This window comes from Polypterus senegalus, chromosome 13 (assembly GCF_016835505.1).
Source record: "Polypterus senegalus isolate Bchr_013 chromosome 13, ASM1683550v1, whole genome shotgun sequence".
NCBI lineage: Eukaryota > Metazoa > Chordata > Cladistia > Polypteriformes > Polypteridae > Polypterus > Polypterus senegalus.
The window spans coordinates 74,434,643-74,458,341 of record NC_053166.1 but is presented as its reverse complement, the minus strand read 5'-3'; the positions used below and the strand labels follow the sequence as shown (position 1 = coordinate 74,458,341).

General features: G+C 39.6%; 1 protein-coding gene across 1 annotated transcript; it reads left to right on the top strand.

Annotated features, from left to right (window-relative positions):
* Positions 1-23,366, top strand: LOC120542740 (adiponectin receptor protein 1-like). Its single transcript, XM_039775379.1, has 8 exons — positions 1-128; positions 1,175-1,367; positions 10,007-10,192; positions 20,615-20,786; positions 20,867-21,053; positions 21,240-21,427; positions 21,748-21,941; positions 22,864-23,366. Exons 2-8 carry the CDS (start codon positions 1,269-1,271, stop codon positions 22,990-22,992), a joined length of 1,155 nt encoding a protein of 384 aa, XP_039631313.1. The 5' UTR covers positions 1-128; positions 1,175-1,268; the 3' UTR covers positions 22,993-23,366.
* Positions 23,367-23,699: the final 333 nt, after the last annotated feature.

Sequence of the window (23,699 nt, the reverse complement as noted above, 5' to 3'; positions counted from 1 at the left end):
TTAAAGCACCCGGAAGTCTCAGCGATGTTGTTTACGGTGGAAATGGAGGCGCACCGTAATTGAACCGAGTCGGGTCGAGCCAAGCCAAGCTTAACCGAGCCGGTGTTTTACAACGGCAAGGAAAAAAGGTTTGTCAATTTTTGGGGTTTCTCCTTCATAAATGTTACTGTAACTCATTCTCATTTCTCGTGCCCTTTTTGAAATGTTCTTGTTTTAATCGACTGTCATTACTTAATAACTAAAATAGTGTGTGTTGATTAATTGAGTGGCAGGAGATATCGTGTTACAAGGGACGCTAGTAATAAGTTAATAATGCACGCCATTGCTAGAGGGTTGTTATAGACTCGCACACCCGTCGATAATTAAGAAACTGCTTGCAAAATAGTTTGCTGCCGTGATGATGTTGTCCTGTCACAAGCGCTGATGCGATTCCACCGTTTCATTGGAGGTAGTCCCGGAGTAGACCTGTCCCCTCCCCTAAACACCTGCTCCACTTACGGCAGGCACATCAATAATTTGTCTGTCTTCCTCGCACTTGTTCTTTGTATAGTGGAGTTTCCAGGCCCTGTCAATGAACATTAATAGATTCAAGCAACGCTACGATGTCAGAGACTGGACCAGCCTGGTCACTCTGCTACGTGGTGCACATGTATTCTGGTGGCAGTACTGTTGCCCTAGATCATTGTTATTCTCCTTCATGCCCCGATTTTTTTTTTTATTCCTTTAAACGTCCAGCTTCTTCATTTTCACCTCGGGACTGTCCTACTTCTTTGACATACCATACCTGAGCTTCCCTTCAGCCACTGCTTTGAAGATAGCCAAACTCCTCAGTGGCCGTAGTGGTTCTTGATTTGTTTTTAAGCAACACATTCACTATCCCTTTATAATCTGTTTCTTTATGTTATCAGAATAATTCTCATCCAGTCTTGGAAATTCTGCATCTGGTATTTTCTCTTTGTAGTCACATTGATACACTAGTAAATTGCACCACATACATAATAAATAAACAAATGGCAACATCAGTCTGCCTTTAATTCCTTGTGGTTTCAGTTCCTAAAATTATATTTTCCTCCAAAAATTTGTTTATAAATAAATTAATATAATTCTAACCTGTGTTTCAAGATATTTGTTTGAATTCATTAAGTTATGTTATTTTTGTAACATTCTTTTTTAGATGGCAAGGTGAAATTAAAGACCGGGGCAGCCATCGGATTTCTGCAGTGGCTTGCGAGGAGTTCTGTCCTGGGCTCAGCATTCTGCTTGATGCCATGGATTCCTCCTCCTCCCTTTGTGACCAAGCTGATGAAAGTGTTACAGCAGAAATGGAACAGACGGCAACAGATCATTCAGGTTCCCTGTTAAACCAGGTAAGTGAAAAATAACATGTTGAAGTAAATGCATTAAAACCTAGTTTTCCAGATGTTGTGTATTTGCTGTAAAAGTGTGTCAGGGCTTTGGGGTTTGGCAGGTATCCAAAATATGATGCCTGTTTGGCAGATGACACTTGTCTTTTCTAAATTCAGAAAAAAAATATGGCACACTGGGAATGAAAAAGAAGGTTTTTCATTTTAAGACTTTAATGAAGCCTAATCTCCTGACCAGTAGTGTCATTAAATACATGTGAGGTAAGGGCAATTGAAGATCATTATTTAAATTCAGGGATGATACAGTTGTGCTTGAAAGTTTGTGATCCCTTTAGAATTTTCTATATTTCTGCATAAATATGACCTAAAATATCATCAGATTTTCACTCAAGTCCTAAAAGTAGATAAAGAGAAACTAGTTAAACAAATGAGACAAAAATATTATACCTGGTCATTTATTTATTGAGGAAAGTGATCGAATCTATATATATATATATATATATATATATATATATATATATAATTCACCAAGACAAGACAACCATGGAAAGCACACCGGAAGGGGTGTGGATTCACTAAGCCACCGACAAGTGAGACACCTATGGCGCACGCAGGAAGGAGCCACGCCCACCAACTCCAAGACCATTGGATATGACGACAATTCACAGAGCCACACCCACCAACTCAGACGCGACGACACAGAAAAACCGGTGTCATTTATATTCGTCTGTCGTAGAGGTCACATGCAGGTCCGACCCATGTTGACAGTTAATAGAGGCATGTTTCTCGCGGAGGTGAATCGCCATATGCGGCGTGTAAAACTGTTTGCGAGGGGTATCCCATGGGATCCTTAAAACGTTCCTTTACAACTGAGGTTAAAACACAATGAAGTGAGCAGTCTTTAAAAAACGAGTTTTCAGTTATGACACACGACCGCGTATAGCAAACTGTTTTACACGCTACATACAGCAATTCGCATCCACGACAAACTTACGTCATCTTAGATACTCCTGCACTTTGTACATACCCCCCTCCCACCATGGTCGGGTGTCTTGGTGGATTATATATAGAAAGGCAGCCAAAACCGCACAGAGCAATAAAAAGTCTACGTGAGTCACAGGTGCATCTGGACTGTACAAAGACGAAAACGACTCGAGTGACGAGTTGGAGGTGGGCACATGAGCAGGCAGTGTATACTGAACGAGAAATCAGCAGACTAGCATGACGGAGGGAGCGGAGTGGATGTCCTTCTCCTCTCCTCCCATTCCACCCTGAGCACCGCACGGACGATTGTGTGTTGGTTCGTTCCGTGCATTGGTTAAAACCCAATGAAGGAAGCAGTCTTTAAAAACCAATAAGCCCTGTGCCTCTGTTTCATTACCGTCTCACCTGCTTCACCAATGCAGGCTCCGCAACAGGCGATCAGGCAGCCAACCGGGTAACCAAAGTCTTTGGGTTCAGGGGGGAGTATGGTTACAAAGCTGAAACTTAAAGGAATTGACGGAAGGGCACCACCAGGTGTGGAGCCTTTGGCTTCATTTGACTCAACACAGGAAACCGGACACGGACAGGATTGACAGCTTGATAGCTCTTTCTCGATTCTGTGGGTGGTGGTGCATGGCAGTTCTTAGTTGGTGGAGCGATTTGGCTGGTTATTTCCGAAAACGAACGAGACTCCCGCCTGCTAAATAGTTACACGACCCAACAGCGGTCGGCGTCCAAATTCTTAGAGGGACAAGTGGCTTTCAGCCACGTGAGATTGAGCATTAACAGGTCTGTGATGCACTTGTATGTCCGGTACTGCACGCGCGCTGCACTGAATGGATCAACGTGTGTCTACCCGGCGCAGGGAGGCGTGGGTAAGCCGTTGAACCCCATTCGTGATGGAGACCGTGGCTTCCAATTGTTCCCCACGAATTAGAAATTTCCAGTACGTGCGGGTCATATGCTCGCACTGATTACGTCCCTGCCCTTTGTAAAGTCCCCCATGGTCGGGTGACTTGGTGGATTATATATAAAGAAAAAAGCAGCCAGAACCGCAAAGAACAATTAAAAATCAACGTGGAAACCGACTGAGGTAGTGTTTGGAAAATTAACAGTAAACGTGACTCACAGGTGCGTGTGAACTGTACACAGACGAAAGCGACTCAGGTAGGGGGGTAGTGCGTACTGAACGAGTGCCGTTCAACCCCATCCTTCGCTTTGGAAGGAGAAAGCACGACGGCGCTCCTCCGGTTTTCAGTCACGGACAATTGTATGTTGGTTCGTAGCGTGCATTGTTGCAATGTTACTTTTCTTGGTGGTTTATTAAATTACGGATTTTTCAAATGTTTATTTTTTCCTCTGTGCTTAAAAATCATTTAAAAAGCGGCCATATTTGTGAGTGGCAAAAGTATGTGAGCGTCTAGGATTAGCAGTTAGTTTGAAGGTGATATTAAGAGTCAGCGGTTTTCAATCCAATGGGATGACAATCAGGTGTGAGTGAGCACCCTGTGTTATTTAAAGAACATGGATCTATCAAAGTCTGCTCTTCACAACACGTTTGTGGAAGCGTATCCCAGCACGAACAAAGGTGATTTCTGAGGACCTCCGAAAAAGAGTTGTTGATGCTCATCAGGCTGGAAAAGGTTACAAAACCATCTCTAAAGAGTTTGGACTCCACCAATCCACAGTCAGACAGATTGTGTACAAATGGAGGAAATTCAAGACCATTGTTACCCTCCCCAGGAGTGGTTGACCAACGAAGATCACTCCAAGAGCAAGGCGTGTAATAGTCGGCGAGGTCACAAAGTACCCCATGGTAACTTCTAAGCAACTGAAGGCCTCTCTCACATTGGCTAATGTTCATGTTCATGAGTCCACCATCAGGAGAACACCGAACAACAATGGTGTGCATGGCAGGGTTGCAAGGAGAAAGCCACTGCTCTCTAAAAAAAACATTGCTGCTCGTCTGCAGTTTGCTAAAGATCATGTGGACAAACCAGAAGGCTATTGGAAGAATGTTTTGTGGACGGATGAGGCCAAATTGGAACTTTTTGGTTTAAATGAAAAGTGTTATGTTTGGAGAAAGGAAAACGCTGCATTCCAGCATAAGAACCTTATCCCATCTGTGATATTATCATGTTTTGGGCCTGTTTTGCTGCATTTGGGCCAGGACATCTTGCCTTCATTGATGGAGCAATGGATTCTGAATTATATCAGATAATTCTAAAGGCAAATGTCAGGACATCTGTCCATGAACTGAATCTCAAGAGAAGGTGGGTCATGCAGCAAGACCACGACCCTAAGCACACAAGTCATTCTACCAAAGAAAGTTAATAATGTTAATGTTTAGGAATGGCCAAGTCAAAGTCCTGACCTTAATCCAATCGAAATGTTGTGGAAGGACCTGAAGCGAGCAGTTAATGTGAGGAAACCCACCAACATCCCAGAGCTGAAGATGTTTTGTACGGAGAAATGCGCTAAAATTCCTCCAAGCCGGTGTGCAGGAATGATCAAAGGTTACCGGAAACGTTTAGTTGCAGTTATTGCTGCAAGGGGGGTCACATCAGATACTGAAAGCAAAGGTTCACATACTTTTGCCACTCAAAAATACAGTGGTGTGAAAAACTATTTGCCCCCTTCCTGATTTCTTATTCTTTTGCATGTTTGTCACACAAAATGTTTCTGATCATCAAACGCATTTAACCATTAGTCAAATATAACACAAGTAAACACAAAATGCAGTTTTTAAATGATGGTTTTTATTATTTAGGGAGAAAAAATCCAAACCTACATGGCCCTGTGTGAAAAAGTAATTGCCCCTTGTTAAAAATAACCTAACTGTGGTGTATCACACCTGAGTTCAATTTCCGTAGCCACCCCCAGGCCTGATTACTGCCACACCTGTTTCAATCAAGAAATCACTGAAATAGGAGCTGCCTGACACAGAAGTAGACCAAAAGCACCTCAAAAGCTAGACATCATGCCAAGATCCAAAGAAATTCAGGAACAAATGAGAACAGAAGTAATTGAGATCTATCAGTCTGGTAAAGGTTATAAAGCCATTTCTAAAGCTTTGGGAGTCCAGCGAACCACAGTGAGAGCCATTATCCACAAATGGCAAAAACATGGAACAGTGGTGAACCTTCCCAGGAGTGGCCGGCCGACCAAAATTACCCCAAGAGCGCAGAGATGACTCATCCGAGAGGTCACAAAAGACCTCAGGACAACGTCTAAAGAACTGCAGGCCTCACTTGCCTCAATTAAGGTCAGTGTTCACGGCTCCACCATAAGAAAGAGACTGGGCAAAAACGGCCTGCATGGCAGATTTCCAAGACGCAAACCACTGTTAAGCAAAAGAACATTAGGGCTTGTCTCAGTTTTGCTAAGAAACATCTCAATGATTGCCAAGACTTTTGGGAAAATACCTTGTGGACTGATGAGACAAAAGTTGAAATTTTTGGAAGGCAAATGTCCCGTTTACATCTGGCGTAAAAGGAACACAGCATTTCAGAAAAAGAACATCATACCAACAGTAAAATATGGTGGTGGTAGTGTGATGGTCTGGGGTTGTTTTGCTGCTTCAGGACCTGGAAGGCTTGCTGTGATAGATGGAACCATGAATTCTACTGTCTACCAAAAATCCTGAAGGAGAATGTCCGGCCATCTGTTCGTCAACTCAAGCTGAAGCGATCTTGGGTGCTGCAACAGGACAATGACCCAAAACACACCAGCAAATCCACCTCTGAATGGCTGAAGAAAAACAAAATGAAGACTTTGGAGTGGCCTAGTCAAAGACCTGACCTGAATCCAATTGAGATGCTATGGCATGATCTTAAAAAGGCGGTTCATGCTAGAAAACCCTCAAATAAAGCTGAATTCCAACAATTCTGCAAAGATGAGTGGGCCAAAATTCCTCCAGAGCGCTGTAAAAGACTCATTGCAAGTTATCGCATACGCTTGATTGCAGTTATTGCTGCTAAGGGTGGCCCAACCAGTTATTAGGTTCAGTGGGCAATTACTTTTTCACACAGGGCCATGTAGGTTTGGATTTTTTTCCTCCCTAAATAATAAAAACCATCATTTAAAAACTGCATTTTGTGTTTACTTGTGTTATATTTGACTAATGGTTAAATGTGTTTGATGATCAGAAACATTTTGTGTGACAAACATGCAAAAGAATAAGAAATCTGGAAGGGGGCAAATTGTTTTTCACACCACTGTATGTAATATTCGATCATTTTCCTTAATAAATAAATAAATAAATGAACAAGTATAATATTTTTGTCTCATTTGTTTAATTGGTTTCTCTTTATCTACTTTTAGGACTTGAGTGAAAGTCTGATGATGTTTTAGGTCATATTTATGCAGAAATCTAGAAAATTCTAAAGGGTTCACAAACTTTCAAGCACAACTGTATATGCATTGAAAGTATGATCTCTGCAACAATGCCATGTAGTGTTAATCCATACCAGTTAAAGCAAAATATTCAGAAAATATTACCCAATTGCTTTTCTTCTTTACATTTATGGAGCTTATAAACAAGTCTGGTCACCATTCTCTAAAGGTGATTGTAATTCTGTAAGTCATATTACCAATTAAAGTGTAGTTTGATTTTACCAGGTAAAACTGAAAACATAGTCCTCTGTGGGTGTGTGTGTGTGCGCGCACCCTGCAACTGACTGAAAAGTTGTCCAGGTCTGCTTCTAACTTGACAGACTTTTTTTGAATATCTTTTTGTTGACCAGGCAACTGTTTTAATTCCTAACTATTTCCACAGATGTAGCTTAAGAAGTAAATATTCTACCAGTAAGTGTTTTTGATAAAACTAATATTTGAAGTTATTTGACTCGGATTATAGAACTGCATAGGTAAGAATATAAATATGATTACAAGATAAGAATGTTGGTGTCTAGATGAAATAAATGCAAAAGTATTCAAATCCTTGACAAACTCTATTGTTTTCTTGAATAACATCCCCCACTGTGAAGTTTTGTCCTCTGATACTTTTATTGCAAAGCACTAACACTTAAAATTAGTTATTTTAGTGTGACATTCTGATTAACACAAGCAGAATAATCCATGCATGTTTTTTTATGTCACTTTAGATTATAATAAAATTTACTGTATGGGGAAAATCTGCATATATACAAATTTTAGTGTAATTAATTCTAATCATAGTTAAGCTGTGTAACAACTTCAATGTTGTGCTCCTCAGATGTGTGAATATATTGTAAAATGTGTCATCCTGGATGGATTGCCCATTTACATGTATATAAAGTTTATTTATCACTACTTTATGCAGCAAAGAAAAATTAAGGCACTTTCATACACAGACAATTCAATCCTGACACTGAATCCTGGTTAATAACTTGTAGGTTAGTCATGATTTTGACTGTGTCCACCTAATTTGATTTAATAAATGTAAATACAATTAATCTGAAATGCTGAAATACTATTACACAGTGAAATATCTTGTCATTTTTAAATGTACAAACAGCATAAATAGTAATATAAAACAAACACTTCTCATCTTTAGTATTGGGCAAAATTAAAATGTAATCTTCAGTAGTTGTGTAACTTATCTGTGAGTCACCAGAAGCATTTCATACTGGAATCGTCTTAACATGTTACAGTGGAGAAGAACAGATGGGTTGCTATAACCTAACAAAGGTGGTCGGCTTGCTACTGTAATTTTCTTTAAAAATAGTGATAAAAAATTACACTAGTAATTTACAGCATTGCAGCTTGGTTTGTTTGAGGTACATAGAGTTGAACTATATTCCCTACATATCATAGTGCTTTACAGGTGGTGTTGGAATGAAAAAAGTGACATTGCTTAATATTCTTTGTATTTATTTTAAATTGTAACAGAAAATGTTTTGGGGTAAAAATGGATATGTGGTCCCACATATCGCTATTGTTAGTTTTTATATTGGTATTTTGTAGTTGTGCCAACATTTAATTCTTCTGTATAGATACATTAATTTTGAAGAATACAAAATATGCATGGAGGTAAGTCAACACTCTGTTTATACATTAACTGGGGGGTTCGCCCCCTGCTCTCTTCGCTCAGCAACCCCCCCTGCCTGCATTACGTGCCATCCACTTTGCGTCTCTGCCACTCATTTTCTGAAGAGGGGGCTGAAGCACCCCAAGGAGACGCAGTCCCTCCTCCGAAATCGCCTCTTAAACGGAGATACAATGGGAAACAAATGCAGGGTTTTTTTTTTTTTTTTTTTAAACCTCCTCTTTGCTCGATTAGCTGCTGGCTTGCTGCAGCTGCCATGCCATGTGATCTGCATCTTGTGTGGCACTTCGAACATTTAAAAGCCTGTAGCCTGTACAGCAGCTGCCCTACTCTTTGTCTTCTATTTCCGGCCCCAAGTGTGGTTACATTTCTTGGCACAAAGTCTCGTCTCATGGGACGCGAGTTCTTGATATTTTTTAGTTTATAATTTAAAAACAGAATAAGAATCTGAAAATCAAACAACATCACATTAAAGTTCGATAAATTTTGAAAAGAATGATACCAAACATATATATACTCAACAAAAAAAGAAACATCCCTTTTTCAGGACTGTGTATTTCAACAATAATGTTTTAAAAATCCAAATAACTTTTACAGATCTTCATTGTAAAGGGTTTAAACAACGTTTTCCATGCATTTTCAATTAACCATAATCAATTAATTAACATGCACCTGTGGAATGGTCGTTAAGACCTTAACAGCTTACAGAAAGTAGGCATTTAAGGTCACAGTTCTAAAAACGCAGGACACTAAAGAGACTTGTCTACCGACTGTGAAAAACACCCAAAGAAAGATGCCCAGGGTCCCTGCTCATCTGCGTGAACGTGCATTAGGCATGCTGCAGGGAGGCATGAGGACTGCTGATGTGGCTAGGGCAATAAATTGCCATGTCCGCACTGTGAGAGGCCTAAGACAGCGCTACAGGGAGACAGGAAGGACAGCTGATCATCCTCGCAGTGGAAGAGCCCGGATCTCAATCCCATTGAGCACGTCTGGGACCTGTTGGGTCACAGGGTGAGGGCTAGGGCCATTCCCCCCAGAAATGTCCAGGAACTTGCAGATGCCTTGGTGGAAGAGTGGGGTAACATCTCACAGCAAGAACTGACAAATCTGGTCCAGTCCATGAGGAGGAGATGCACTGCAGTACTTCAAGCAGCTGGTGGCCACACCAGATACTGACTGGTACTTTTGATTTTGAGCCTCCCTTCATTCAGGGACACATTGTGAAACATTTTTAGTTTATGTCTTATGGTGTTGACTCTTTTAGTGTTCATACAAATATTTACACATTAAGTTTACTGAAAGTAAAAACAGTTGAAAGTCAGAGGACGTTTCTTTTTTTGCTGAGTATATATGTAGGTTTTAAAATAAGCCCAATTTTAAAGCGTGTCATAAAATCTTTGCAAAAAATCATTGCACTTTTAGGCTTAGGATTTTATATATATTCTGGCCTATGGATATTTTGTCAGCTATGCCATTTTCACACAGTAGATCATTTGTTGTTAATAGTAAAAATGTACACTTTATTTAAACAAAGTAGGACACTTGTATTCACACCCTCCAAAAAAACATAAAAAGTTCTTTTAATAATTGAAAAAGTGTTACATTTTCCATATTTCTTGTCTTTCAGAAAGGTGACAACAAGCTGAATGTGCCCCAACTAGATGGGGAGGCTGTGGCAAGTCAATATGTAGCAACCAAGAGAAATGAAGAAGATGAGGAGGAAGAAGAGGCGGATGTGGATCCTGTTCGTGTTCTTACATTGCCGCTGCAAGCTCATCATGCCATGGAAAAGATGGAGGAGTTTGTGTTTAAGGTTAGGTTCTAATACTTGATTAGACAATATCCATCTGCCTCTGAGGCTAAAGGATGGAGTCTGAACCTTATGGTGTTTCATAGGTGATAGAATGAACCTTTGACTGTGTTTAATAATTGAAAATAAATATGATAAAGTTTAGTTTCCGATAAAGATAGATAAAGGCAGTGAAGCAGAATCCAGATTTTAAAGTTGAGCTGGAGACTTCACAAAAAAGTTGCTTTGTTAGTATTTGAAAAGAGAAACTTGGCAGATATTTCATTAGTAAGTTAATTAAGACAAGCAGTTATCTTAAGTCCACCTTTCTAATGCCTAAGTTCTTCAAGGCATGGATTATACAAACGCGCCTGAAACATTCCTTAAGGGTTTTTCCATGCTGTCTCAACAGCATTGCATAGTTCCTGCAGATAGTTTAGTTACACATTTAATTTGTACTCCACTTCATCCCAAAGTTGGTCTGTTGGATTGAAATTTGAGTACTGAAATTCCTGTTATGTTTATGAATCCAATGTGAGATGATGTGTGCTACATGACAACCCACATGATCATGCTGAAAGTATCCATTTGAAGAAGGGTAGACTGTAACCATAAAGTGATGCATATTGCCTAGGGTAGTATGTTGTACTTGCACTCTATTGCTATTTAGAAGTCTAATGCATGCCAAGAAAACATTCTACACGCCATTACACTACAACCAGCCGACTGGCAGAATGCATTCAAGGATAAATTAGTTTTTATCCCAAGTTTTGACCTTACCATTTGCACGTTGCAGGGGAAATATAGTTTCATCGGACCAGGCAAATCTTCTCCAATATTAAGTCATTTGGTTATGATTAACACATTTCCACTGTAAAGGCATCTTCTTGTTCTTTACTGAAAAGAGTGAAACACGGTCTCTTCTTCTGCTGTCATCTGGATCAAGTAAAGGCGGTGGGTGAACTCTAGAAGAAAGGGACTTTAGAGACACAGATCTTGATGTAGCAGGGGCCATTCAGTCTAGTATAGTTGTTTGGAATTTTGTGCAGCAATAAGTTAAAATTCATTTGCTGGGAAGGAATTTGGATTAGAGCAAAGAAGAGGATCAGATTCTAGATTTGAATGGTCATCACAATATGAATGAAATCTGTTTTGGGTACAGTGGTGAGACTAGAATTTTCAAACACTGGCAGCAAGAGATTGTAATAAGCTAACAGAAAGTAATGTACTCAGAGGTTTTAATTTTCAGACACATTGATAAGTAGCTGCCTGCTTTATTTCAAAGAAAAATCTTTTGAATTTGAGGGCAGTAGTGACTAAGTTACACTGAAGATACAGGTTACGTGTAAATAGAAGGAAAGCAGCCACATCAGTAGAATATGGCCAGAGTAATGGATGCAGAGAGTAAAAGTTTCCAAGAAGGGCAAAGACGTCAGATGAGGATACTGGAGAGCATATGATGAGGTAGTGAATAGAAATTTGCAAAGAGTCGATAAAACTTATGAAGAGAGTGGCCGAAACAACATTACACTTACTTAAAAATGTAAATAGGATGAGAGAGAACTTTTTTCTTTCTAAAGTAATAATTTGATGGTTAGTTTTGAACAAAAGACAATGACTGCATTATCCCTTTTTGCAATTCAAAAATGATCCTAGTCCGGACAGCAGTAAGTTCTTGTCTGTAGTACAAGAGTTAAGCAGACCACCTATGTTGTTTGTTCAGCGTATAGCTTTGTGTCTTCATCTCTCACATTGTATCAGTTTGTAAAGGCGAAAGTGATCCTCCAGTTCTGACTTGGGGAACCATTTCTGCCATGTAATGTGTAACAATATGAAGCTCAGTGTCTAGGCAGTTGATGGGAAGGAGGAAGAGAGGAAGCTATTCAATTAGAGAAGAGTGGAGCACAAAGGTGTCTTGGAGTGGTACATGGGGATATTCTAAAGACATGCATAAAAGAGGACTACAGCATGTGAGAAATACTTCTTGCTTTAACTCCTGGAGAGAAAAGTTTGGTCAGTTATATAAATGGATCAGTGAACACTTCTGGAAAGGTGACTGCAGACAAGAATTGAATTAATCTAAAATTCTCACGGCAGTAGGGAAGTCAACTTTAATGGTAAAGTTAAGTTTCAGAAGTGAATTCTGAATAACTGTTTTTAGCACTTACCACATAATTTTAATCTTTGCAAGTAATACCTCAGACTCCATGGCTCAGATTTTAGTCTTGCTCTCTCACAGCTCCAGAGTGCAGGGTTTGAATCCAGGCTCGGACCCTGTTTGTGTGGGGTCTGCAAATTCTCCCATTCTCTGTTTTGAGTTTTTCTCCTTGTATTCTGATTTACATCCCATAGATGAGCATGTTAGGTTCAAGGTCACACAAGGTAACACCTATCTAGTCAACCGTAGTCACAAGGCAGAAACCAGCGCTGGATATGTAACCAGTCCATTTCTAGGAACACACAGGAGCAATGTGCATGTCTTTGAAAAGTAGGGGGAAATCTGGAGTACCCAGGAAAAAAAAGTGAAGCCCCACACTGGCAGTGCTTGAGCCAAGATTCAAACCCTGGCTTTTAGAGGTGTGTGGTAGCAGGGTAACCACTGCACTAGTGTGCCATTTAGAAATAATCCAAATTCATTTTTCTTTTCAGCATTTTTAATGAAACAAAAAGTGTTAATTACCATTTGACAGTTTATTTATTTTACCAAAACAGCTTTATTCTATTCAGTCATACAGGGGGAACAGAAAGCGATTTAGTGTAAATTTCACTATATAATAATATGTTTTCTTTATTAATTTTCATATCATGGAATTTTTTTAAATGAGGATGCCTGCTTGTGTTTTACTTTGTCTTAGTAGTGAGATGACAAGATATCAACTTTCACACACATCTTTACTGTCCTGTATTTCAGATTTCACAATCTCCAGTGTTAATCATTTTATCCTGTTTTCTGTTAGTCATGAGACTGCAGTTGCTAGATTCTGCACATGTGCTTGTTTGAATTTAATTCTGAAATATTCTCAGTCCAATTATCATATTTTAAAAGTGATTTTTACTTTTGCTCATCTGTATTTAGCTGATAGAGTAGAGTATGTTCTGGTTTCCAGCTAATATTTTATAATATACCTTTTCCAAGTGTATTAATAATTCTGGCCCTTTAAAAGTTGAGGTAAAAAAGACAATTTTTTTAACTAAAACTTTAACTGTCATAACACCATCCATCCATCCATTATCCAACCAGCTATATCTTAACTACAGGGTCATGGTAGTCCGCTTGAGTCAATCCCAGCTAACACAGGGCGCAAGGCAGGAACAAACCCTGGGCAGGGTGCCAGCCCACCACAGGGGAACCCACGCAGACACGGGGAGAACATGCAAACTCCACACAGGGAGAACCCAGGAAGCGAACCCAGGTCTCCTAACTGCGAGGCAGCAGCACTACCCACTGCGCCACCGTGCCACCTCGTCATAACACCCGAATTATGACAAGATCATTGTTTTGCCATCAACTCGGTGTTGTTTAACTTTATGATACTGATAAAAAAAAAAGCAAAAAGAAATCTATTAGAAACTAACTACATTGCCCAGTTAATAGAATACATTTAAAAATATTTCCTATCTCTTGTCCACATGTACCTTCCTCTCTTTTCCTCGATTATCCCGATGCATCTAAACCTCTCCAACAGTCTCTCTCTGTGTGCATTCATGTAAAAAGCCTGCTTGTAAGAATTTGTCATTTCAAGGCTCCTAGATCGCCTCCCGTCTACTGTTATATACTGAGGAACTGTTTGAAGGCAAATCTTTCCTATACTTCCTTGTATGTCTCACGGTTCCTCATTCGATTGCGTTATCAATGCCAAACTGACGAATCAGATTGCTCAGTGGGACCAGACACACGCAGACTTTAGTGCTTTATTTTCTAGTAGATGCTCTGTATTTCTAGAGCTAACTCTGTAAATAGATAATAAAATCAGTCATTCAATAATGCATCTATTGTAACATGGCAGTGACCAAATAAAATGTGATATGGTTAAGATGTGCTCTTTCTCCTGCCTTTTTGTTGGCTGTGAGTCTGTTAGCCAAACATAATGAATGCTGAATGGATACAGCTTTAAGGACACGCTGTCTCAGCCACTGCAAAACGTTTTAAAGTCTTTCCTGTACGGACCTCGCGGTTCAGAAACAGTTTCATCCCAAGAACTGTAAATGCATTCAATTAATTGCACCTTGTAGAACTGTTTGTACTTATAAGTACAATCACCCCACTGTAAATTTGCACTACAGTTATAATATCGCACAACCTGAGCCACTTTATAAAGCGCGTATTTACATATGATGACGATATCATTTTTAAGGTGAAATGCAGCAAAATATGTTTGTTAAATTATACAGATAAAACTTTAACTTCATTTAAATAATCTATATTCTTCACTGGGAGTGTCGTTAAGGATAGAATAATTAAACATGTACTACGAAGATATTTCAATGTTCTTTAAACGTTTTGAAGAATCGGCGCTAAGCTTACAGATGGCTTAACTTCTATTACAGAGCTGATTGTATGGCGATCGGTTACTTGGGGAAAGAAAAGCACTGACTGCAGTGACGGCTACGCCAATATATATTGAATATAAAACAGAAAGAGAAAATAACAACACAGCTAAAAACGCAGCGACAAATTTCGGCAAAAGTTAAATGCTTGTGTCATGAGCACAAGGCGGCTATGCAGTGTCTGCAACGGACGTGGCCTTCCACCATGCATAAGCTACCTTACTGACGGGCGGGCGAAGGAGCCACCGATTCTTCCTCTGCCCAGTGCCACCACAAGCCTAGAGCCGCCCCTGAGTACTGCTGCAATAAATTATTTCATGTTTAATAACGTGCTTTAACTCCTATCATCATGAAAATGACATCACGTATACATCTCAGTATTTTAGTTATTCAGAGAGCTGTAATATCATGAATGTAATGGACTCTGTGTCCAGTTGGAGGAAGAGAGCGGTTTAAAAGCAAGTAGTGATTCACACACAGAGCACATAGAAGATCAAATACAAAACAAAGCATTTAACGTGCTACTTTAATTACGATGTGATTTGAGAAACTGGTTAATTAAACGATTTTAAGATGAAGTTTATGATGTTCTACTTTAATGAGAAAATAAACTACGTGATTAAAGTGGAAATGTCGAGATTAAAGTTGACATTTCGTGCTTTTTCCCCACCGTGTGCCTTTTTTCTCTGTACCCTAATAAGCTTTCACATGACACTAAGACAGTGGGCTTACAACTCGGCTTCTCACGGCGACTTTGATATGTGACTTCTTTTTTATTTCCGGCACTGTGCGATTTTGTGAACGTGAGCTTTCAAGTTTCTCCAACACGCTATGTCACTCGATCAACTTCCTTTTGTTGATTATACCACGGTTTATTTGAACAAATAGTATGTTTTTCCTTTGCCTCCACTTGGTATTCGCTGAAATTCTTATATTTTCCCCCGTGCTTTTCCCATTGTCTTTTCACAGAAGGCTGAGCTTAAGGGTGATTTATATTGATTTGCATATTCAAAGAGGCGTAATTCTGGGAGAAGTTGGGGTGTTACATAATGCGCGTGAACGAGCGTTAGTTTTCACGCTGATCGGGATTTATGTAGCGGAAGAACGTGGAAGTTGGAGTACGCACAGATTCCTGCATCTGGATTTTTCTGTGCGTAAGAACATTTCGGCTTTTGTGCTTACGCCATGTTATAGTGCGAGTTCTACGCACGGCGTTATACATGAGGCCCCTGGTGCCAATTTTTAAGAACAAGGGAGATATGCTAAACTGTAGTAACTACAAACGGATAAAATTGAGCCACACCATGAAGTTATGGGAAAGAGTAGTGGAAGCTAGGTTAAGAAGTGAGGTGATGATTAGTGAGAAGCAGTATGGTTTCATGCCTAGAAGGAGCACTACAGATGCAATGTTTGCTCTGAGGGTATTGATGGAGAAATAAAGAGAAAGCCAAGAAGGAGTTGTGTTGTGTCTTTGTGGACTTGCAGAAAGCATAGGACAGGGTACCTATATAGGAGTTGTGGTACTGTGTAAGAAGTCAGGAGTGGCAGAGAAGTAAATAAGAGTGATGCAGGATATGTATGAGTGAAATGTAACAGTGGGGAGGTCTGCGGTAGGAGTGACAGATGCATTCAAAGCAGAGGTGGGATTACATCAGGGATCAGCTCTGAGCCCTTTCTTATTTGTAATGGTGATGGACAGATTGACAGACAAGATTAGACAGGAGTACTCCTGGCCTGTGATGTTTGCAGATGACATTGTAATCTGTAGCGAGAGTAATGAGCAGGTTGAGGAGACCCTGGAGAAATGGAGATATGCTCTAGAGAGGAGACGAATGAAAGTCGGTAAGAACAAGACGGAGTAAAAGTGTGTGAATGACAGGGAGGTCAGAGGAATGGTGAGGATGCAGGGAGTAGAGTTGCCATAGGTGGATGAGTTTTTAAATACTTTGATTCAATAGTGCAGAGTAACGGGGAGTGTGGAAGAGAGTGCAGGCAGGATGGAGTGGCTGGAGAAGAGTGTTAGAAATGAATTGTGAAAGACTGGTACCAGCAAGAGTGAAATGGAAGGTCTACAAGTTAGTAATGAGATTCTTGAGACTCTGACATTGACTGAAAAACAGGGGACAGAGCTGGAGGTGGCATAGTTAAAGTTGTTAAGATTTGCATTGGGTGTGATGAGGATGGACAAGATTAGAAATGAGTACATTAGAGGGTCCGCTCAAGTTGGACGGTTGGGAGACAAAATCAGAGAGGCGAGATTGTGTTGGTTTGGACAAATGAGAGATGCTAGGTATTTTGGGAGAAGGATGCTAAGGATAGAGCTACCAGGCAAGAGGAAAAGAGGAAGGCCTAAAAGAAGGTTTGAGGTTGTGGTGAGAGAGATCATGAAGATGGGGGGTGTAATGGAGCAAGAAGACAGGAAGATATGGAAGAATATGATCTGCTGTGGTGACCCCTAACAGGAGCATGCGAAAGAAGACAAAGAAGAAGAACATGTCATAATTATTCATCTTAGTCAAGTGCCTGCTGTGGTGTGCTAACCAATTTACCATTCCATATTATACTCCTTATGACTGCATGTATTGGGAAAAATAAATATAAGCAGTTAACAACATATAAATGTATACATATTTCTATGCAATATCAGTAAGGATTTCATTGCTGTTAAATTTAGATCACTTAAGTATGGTGATATGGCTACAATAGTTTAACAAATCCTACTAGTTTAACCAGTAAATTATGATGTGAAGCCGTTTCAACAAAATTGTTTTTCCCAGTCTGGTCATTTTAAGGTTGATTTCTCATGTTCTGGTTTTGTGTGTTTTAGAGAATGAAGTTTTATTTATGACAACATCAGGTGAGGCTTTCATTACGTTCTTTACAAGATTATGTTGTCATTTGTGCCTGGGGTGAAAAGCTTACAGACTAAGCAGTACCTTCCTGAGATTTTGTAGGTGATCCTACAGTGCTAATTATGGGCAAACATGTTAATTGCTTGGAGAATTACCTAGGCCAAATTCACTAATCTTATGATGAAATGCTTTTCTGTTTCTCTTGCTTCTTTTATATTCTTTTAATAAACAATGACAGACTGGATTGATCTCGTAACACAGAGGAATTATATAAAAGGGCAGAACAGGCTTGTTTTTTTTATTATAAGACTGTGTTCCTTTTGCCTCCTTAGCATTATGTGCACCCTCAGAAAAACAAGCCAAAAGTGCTGAATTTTTTTTCAACAACAAAAAATGTTGTGTAATAGAAACCTAAATATCAAAATATTATCATAAGCACAGTAGGAAAGGTTTTTCTTGTGTCCTCTGCTGTGCTGATGCAGATTAACTATATATGTTTTGTGTGAAATGTTTTAAACAGTCACCATAGACAGTTTTCGAGTAGAGGTTGAAAGATTTTTTTGTGATATTTTTTTCTGTGCTTGCACATGACAGGGTAGAATGTCAGTGCCTGACCTGAACAATCAACACCGCTCATTGTGCTATTACTGGCTACCACAGCACAAGGCTTAGTGGCTTCCACATTTTACATGACATGAGCATTGACAGTTGCTGCGTTGTGCACAGTGCTTAGGAGGCACACGTCTTTCTTGTCCTTCCACTTGATTGCAGTCATTTTGCATTTTTGCCACACATCAACTGCACCAAACTGCAGATTTGCAGTCACTAGGCATATCACGGTGGTTTGGTCATACAGTGCTGTATTAATCAGATTTCCTTTCAAGTAAAATCTCAAGTAGTTGGAGAGGTATTGAAACTGTTCATCATTATACAGTACATGTGGTCACTCAAAGGGTCCTTCTGTAATAGCACAGATGATGTAGCATTGCCATATTGACTGTACTTAACATCTCGCTTCGTCCCTCAATCAGTGTGAAGAATCGAGTTCTTGGTAAATCTGGAACTTTCTTTGCACAGTATTTAGAACTTGAATCGTGTCCATTTGGGTGCTATGGACTGTATTCATGACATCCTTCCCTTGTACTCTATGAGATTTTAAATACTTAATGTCACAATTGGGAACATACATCTACTGTATATTTTTAATGATTGCCTGAGACGCATCCCACATTTTGTACAGTTTTGGTGCCGGGAGACTGGCTTCATCATAGTCATTCCATCCATTATCCAACCCACTATATCCTAACCACAGGGTCACGGGGGGTCTGCTGGAGCCAATCCGAGCCAACACAGGGCACAAGGCAGGAAACAAACCCTGGGCAGAGCGCCAGCCCACCACAATGTCCTAGTATTGTTATTAATGAAATGCAGGTATTTCATAATGAATGGAAAACCACTCTCACTTTGCCAAAAATGGGCGTTTGCAACAGCTATTTTTTTGGACTAGCACCATCTCTAAATTGGTTTATCCACTATGCCATGCAGTATTGGGAGACTGAAAAATACCTACATGCCATCTGCACCAACAGACTGCCAGAAACTGCGACAAGCAAATGGTTTTCTTTGACTTTTCCAACACTACTTAGCATAGCGTTTTTTTTTCAGCAACTACTTTCTCAACCAGTCATTGTCAAATCGTTAATTGTCCAGATAACCATGATCAACAAACAGATTTAGACTGAGGTTAGTCATATATGGGCAATAAATGTCAGTTTAACTGCCCGTGACCAATTCATATCATCATTATTGTGCAGTGCAAGCAATGATTCAGTTTCTGTTTGTTCTAAAGCAGGCTATGGCTTTTTGTTTGCCTTTGTGTTTTTGGTTGAAGGTTCTGCCCCACTCAGGAATATTGATGACATACCATAAAGTTACCATAAAGTGGCCGAGTACATTGAAATATTCATGATTTTTTGCAGCATGATGTTATTTCATCCACTAGATGGCAGCAGAATATGGTCTTGAGAGTCATTCTGGCTTAACACTGTAACGAAGACCATTACATGTCACCTAAAAGTGTAAGTCAGGCTTAATCATATTTACGTAGAATTCTGAGCCGGAGTCCTGTTCTGGGTTAATTCCAATGACTTTACTGTGGATAGTGACATCATCACATGGTCTACAATGCTGATATGACCAGTGCAATTTTCTGGGCTGGTAACATCACTTCAAAAGAAGCTCACCAAATCAACAACCTGGTTAAGATGGCAAGCTCAGCTACAGGATACACTCACAACCCTACTGGAAGTAGTAGCAGAGAAGAGAATGAAGAAACTACTTATGGCCATTCTGAACAATTTTTGCACGTCCTTTCTCTGACACACTAACGTATACTCTTAGCTGACTAAATATTCTGCAGAACTGTCATACCTATGGCAATATGCCCTTACAGTGCCTTACTGGGATTGTGACTGCTCTTTTATCTTTAGACAAGTCAGATGTTTTATTTTGTTTTAATAATTCTAGTGTGTATTTTAGGGAGTGTTTTTTGTTATAATATTTGTATATTTCTTGAGCTTTTGTAAAAATCTAAATTCCCTCTTTGGGTCATATACTCTCTCTGTCTATCCATACATCTGTCTGTCATTCATCTATCCACTTATTGAAACTATGGCATGATTAAGTAAAAGTTCAGCATTATCTGTTATAAATAATTACATTCCATTATAAAATATGTTTTATTTATAAAGCATTTTTCTATATTTAATTCTTTTTGTACTATCTTCAAGCTGGGTGTCAAACCTGGTATGTAAATGCATCTCTTCTAATGCGGTTTCCCTCATTAGCCTCAGCACTGGTTCCTCTTACCGATCTTCTGTTCTACAAATATGAAATGAAATTACATAAGCATTTTATACGGATTTCCATGGTGCAGGATACTGATACTACCACATGGATCATGCTAGATTTACATTATTGTTATTATATAGGATGAAATTGAAGGTTTATGGAGTTTTTTCATTCTCAATCTTGTTTTCTTGAATAGGTTTGGGAAGGACGTTGGCGTGTTATCCCTCATGATGTGCTTCCTGATTGGCTTAAAGACAATGACTTCCTACTTCATGGACACCGTCCTCCCATGCCCTCATTCCGTGCTTGCTTCAGAAGCATCTTCAGACTGCACACAGAGACCGGAAACATTTGGACACATCTCATTGGTGAAGCAAACTAGATTTTTTTTTTCTTTGTTCAATATGTTTTTGCTTGATTCAAACTTACAAGTTTATCCATATTGCAGGTTTTTTCTTTTTCCTTATACTGGGAATTGGTTACATGTTCAGCCCCAACATCAACTTTGTGGCTCCAGTTCAAGAGAAAGTTGTCTTTGGCATGTTCTTCCTGGGAGCGGTGCTATGTCTCTGCTTCTCATGGCTCTTCCATACAGTTTACTGCCACTCTGAGAAGGTGTCTCGGACATTTTCAAAGTAAGCACTGCTTAAGAGCAAGTGGTTTACTGCTCTCCTTTGAAATATTTGCCTTTATTTAAAAAAATCCTCCTGTTTAATTCTAGCTGCTTTGTCTGAAAATAGGAAGAAATAAGTGGAAATGTATTTTAAATGTTATGTATAGTTAGGCTTTCCTACAGTTTAACATGTTTTGTGTCTTTTCAGACTGGACTATTCTGGCATTGCTCTCTTAATCATGGGCAGCTTTGTGCCATGGCTGTATTACTCCTTTTACTGTTCCCCTCAGCCACGACTCATCTATTTAGTAATAATTTGTGTCTTGGGTATTACTGCAATTGTTGTGTCACAGTGGGATCGTTTTGCTACACCTCAGTACAGAGCTGTACGTGCAGGTAAGATAATTTGATAATACCAATCGGGTAATGATCAGTCCTTTCATTAAAGTTTTTAACTTGCTTACCCTTTTGACATCAAATCCATTCTTTGCCTATCATGGGAGTTTACACCTGTGTATGTCTGCTGATGTTTTACACTTAACTGTGGCGACTTCAAAGATTGCCTTAATCCTCCTGTCATTGAGCTTTGTTAATTTTAAAATCTGATCTTCAGCCACTATTCTGATTAGCATTTGCTTCATTTTGATTTATAGACTCTATCTCGGATTCTCTCCTTCTTATTGCCTTGCTTAAAATGGGTTTTTCTTGTTTTTCAGGAGTGTTCCTAGGCCTTGGCTTAAGTGGCCTGGTCCCCACACTGCACTTTATGATAGCGGAGGGCTTTATCAAGGCCACAACAGTTGGGCAAATGGGCTGGTTGTTTCTCATGGCAATATGCTACATCCTCGGAGTTGCCCTATATGCTGCACGTATTCCGGAGAGGTTTTTTCCGGGGAAGTGTGATATTTGGGTAAATTACATGCACTTGCTTTTTTTTTCCTTTTTATTCCTGTATTAGTTTTTGGTTTAAAAGGCATTTTGTTAAAGAAATGTGGAAAGTTTTTTTTTCCTTTATTAGGACTCTTATAGTTTTTAGTCAGATATTTACTGTCTAGTACAAAAAGATTCACTTATATCAAATCATGCAGGGTTACTAGAACCTTATGACATTAAAAGAAAAATGGGATGGCTTATACTCAGTGAATCCTTTTCTTTTTAGCAGGTGCTTGATAAACCTACTTTATATCCAGGTGTCTGTGCTGAAGAATTCACTCGGGGTATTGCCCCCAGTCCTCCTCTGCCGCACATCCACCCTGTCATAGCAGTAGTGGAGATTAAACTTGGGTTGCTGAATTTACAAGTAGCGAGTGATAAGAAGAAGAAAGCTCTGCTTAGCTGAGAAATGCAGTTTGCTGTTTATGATTTTGGTGACCAGTGCACAGGTCCTGGTGATCTGTCTTAAGGAGGGTGGTGGCTGGGTGATGGAACACCTTGAGGGAATATGTGAGCAGAGAAAAATGAAGTGCCCTGGATATTCTTGGGGAAGGGGTAGATGCAAGTGCAGGGGTGTAAGCTGTTGTGCAGCTAAGAGAGCCACAACAAGGACCTGTGCAGCTGGTAGACCGCTCAACTGCAGCTTGAACAGTGATCTCTGTTGTAATTCTAGTGATGCAAGCTTGTGTCCCTGAAGCAACAGGTGGATCCATATCATTAAAATTCTTGCTTTACATTTTACAATGTATTTGTCATGGTTTGTAGGACCGCAGTGGTATTTTTGGTAACACTTCAGTTTATTATTTCACAGGTTTGTTTTGCTACTCATTGAACATCCTCTGTTAATGAGTTGTTTGCGTTTGACTTCATTAATATTCGTTGTTGTCTTGTTTTGACAGTTTCATTCTCATCAAATTTTCCATGTACTGGTAGTTGCTGGAGCCGTAGTTCACCTCCATGGAGTTTCCCAACTGCAGGCATTTCGATCTTCACTTGGGGGAGGTTGTACTGCAGACACCATGCTATGAAGTTGTGCAGGGGACGATCGTTTTCAAAAGGAAACTGGGAATGGAAGAAAAGGACATTATTTCTTCAAGTAGATGTGTCTTCTTTTTAATGAAGGAAACGTGTTGGAAGATCAAAACATATCAATGAAGCACAACATCATTTGCTAAGGGCACATTCCACCTGTGATTTTTTTAAAAAATAATTTTACTCTTTGCTTACCACTGACTACAGTTGACGCTTCATTTTTCACTTTTCTGTCTTTCTCACTGTCTATTTATGCTTGTCTCTTATTCTATGTTTTCTACGTTTATATATTTGTTAATTCTTTATTTATTTACACAAATGTTGTTAAAATAAGTTGACACAAAGTAAAAATGTGCAATCTTATACAAGATGTCTTGACTTGTCCAGTATGTTTTGGCAGCTCATACTGTTCAATTTAGATAGGGGCTGTGTTACCTAACTACCAGGGTTAAGACCGTGCTAAGAGCAGCAATAATGTATGGCGCTGAGAAATGGGCAATAAAGGCAGCGTGGGAGAAGAAGTTAGATGTGGCAGAAACGAGAATGTTGAGATGGATGTGTGGAGTTACAAAAAAGGACAGAACAAGAAATGAGACCATTGGAGGTACAAAAAAAGTGAGAGTGGGATCTAAAAGTACAGGAAAGCAGATTGAAGAGGTGACACGTGATAAGGACAGACAGTGAATATGTGGGCAAAAGAATG

What these genes read in the sequence shown, in the direction of transcription:
- LOC120542740 (XM_039775379.1), top strand. Translation starts at nt 1,269, where the DNA reads ATGGATTCCTCCTCCTCCCTTTGTGACCAAGCTGATGAAAGTGTTACA. An exon ending in TGGAGGAGTTTGTGTTTAAG is followed by an intron (nt 10,193 to 20,614) that starts GTTAGGTTCTAA and finishes TTTCTTGAATAG; the next exon opens with GTTTGGGAAGGACGTTGGCG. An exon ending in CATTTGGACACATCTCATTG is followed by an intron (nt 20,787 to 20,866) that starts GTGAAGCAAACT and finishes TCCATATTGCAG; the next exon opens with GTTTTTTCTTTTTCCTTATA.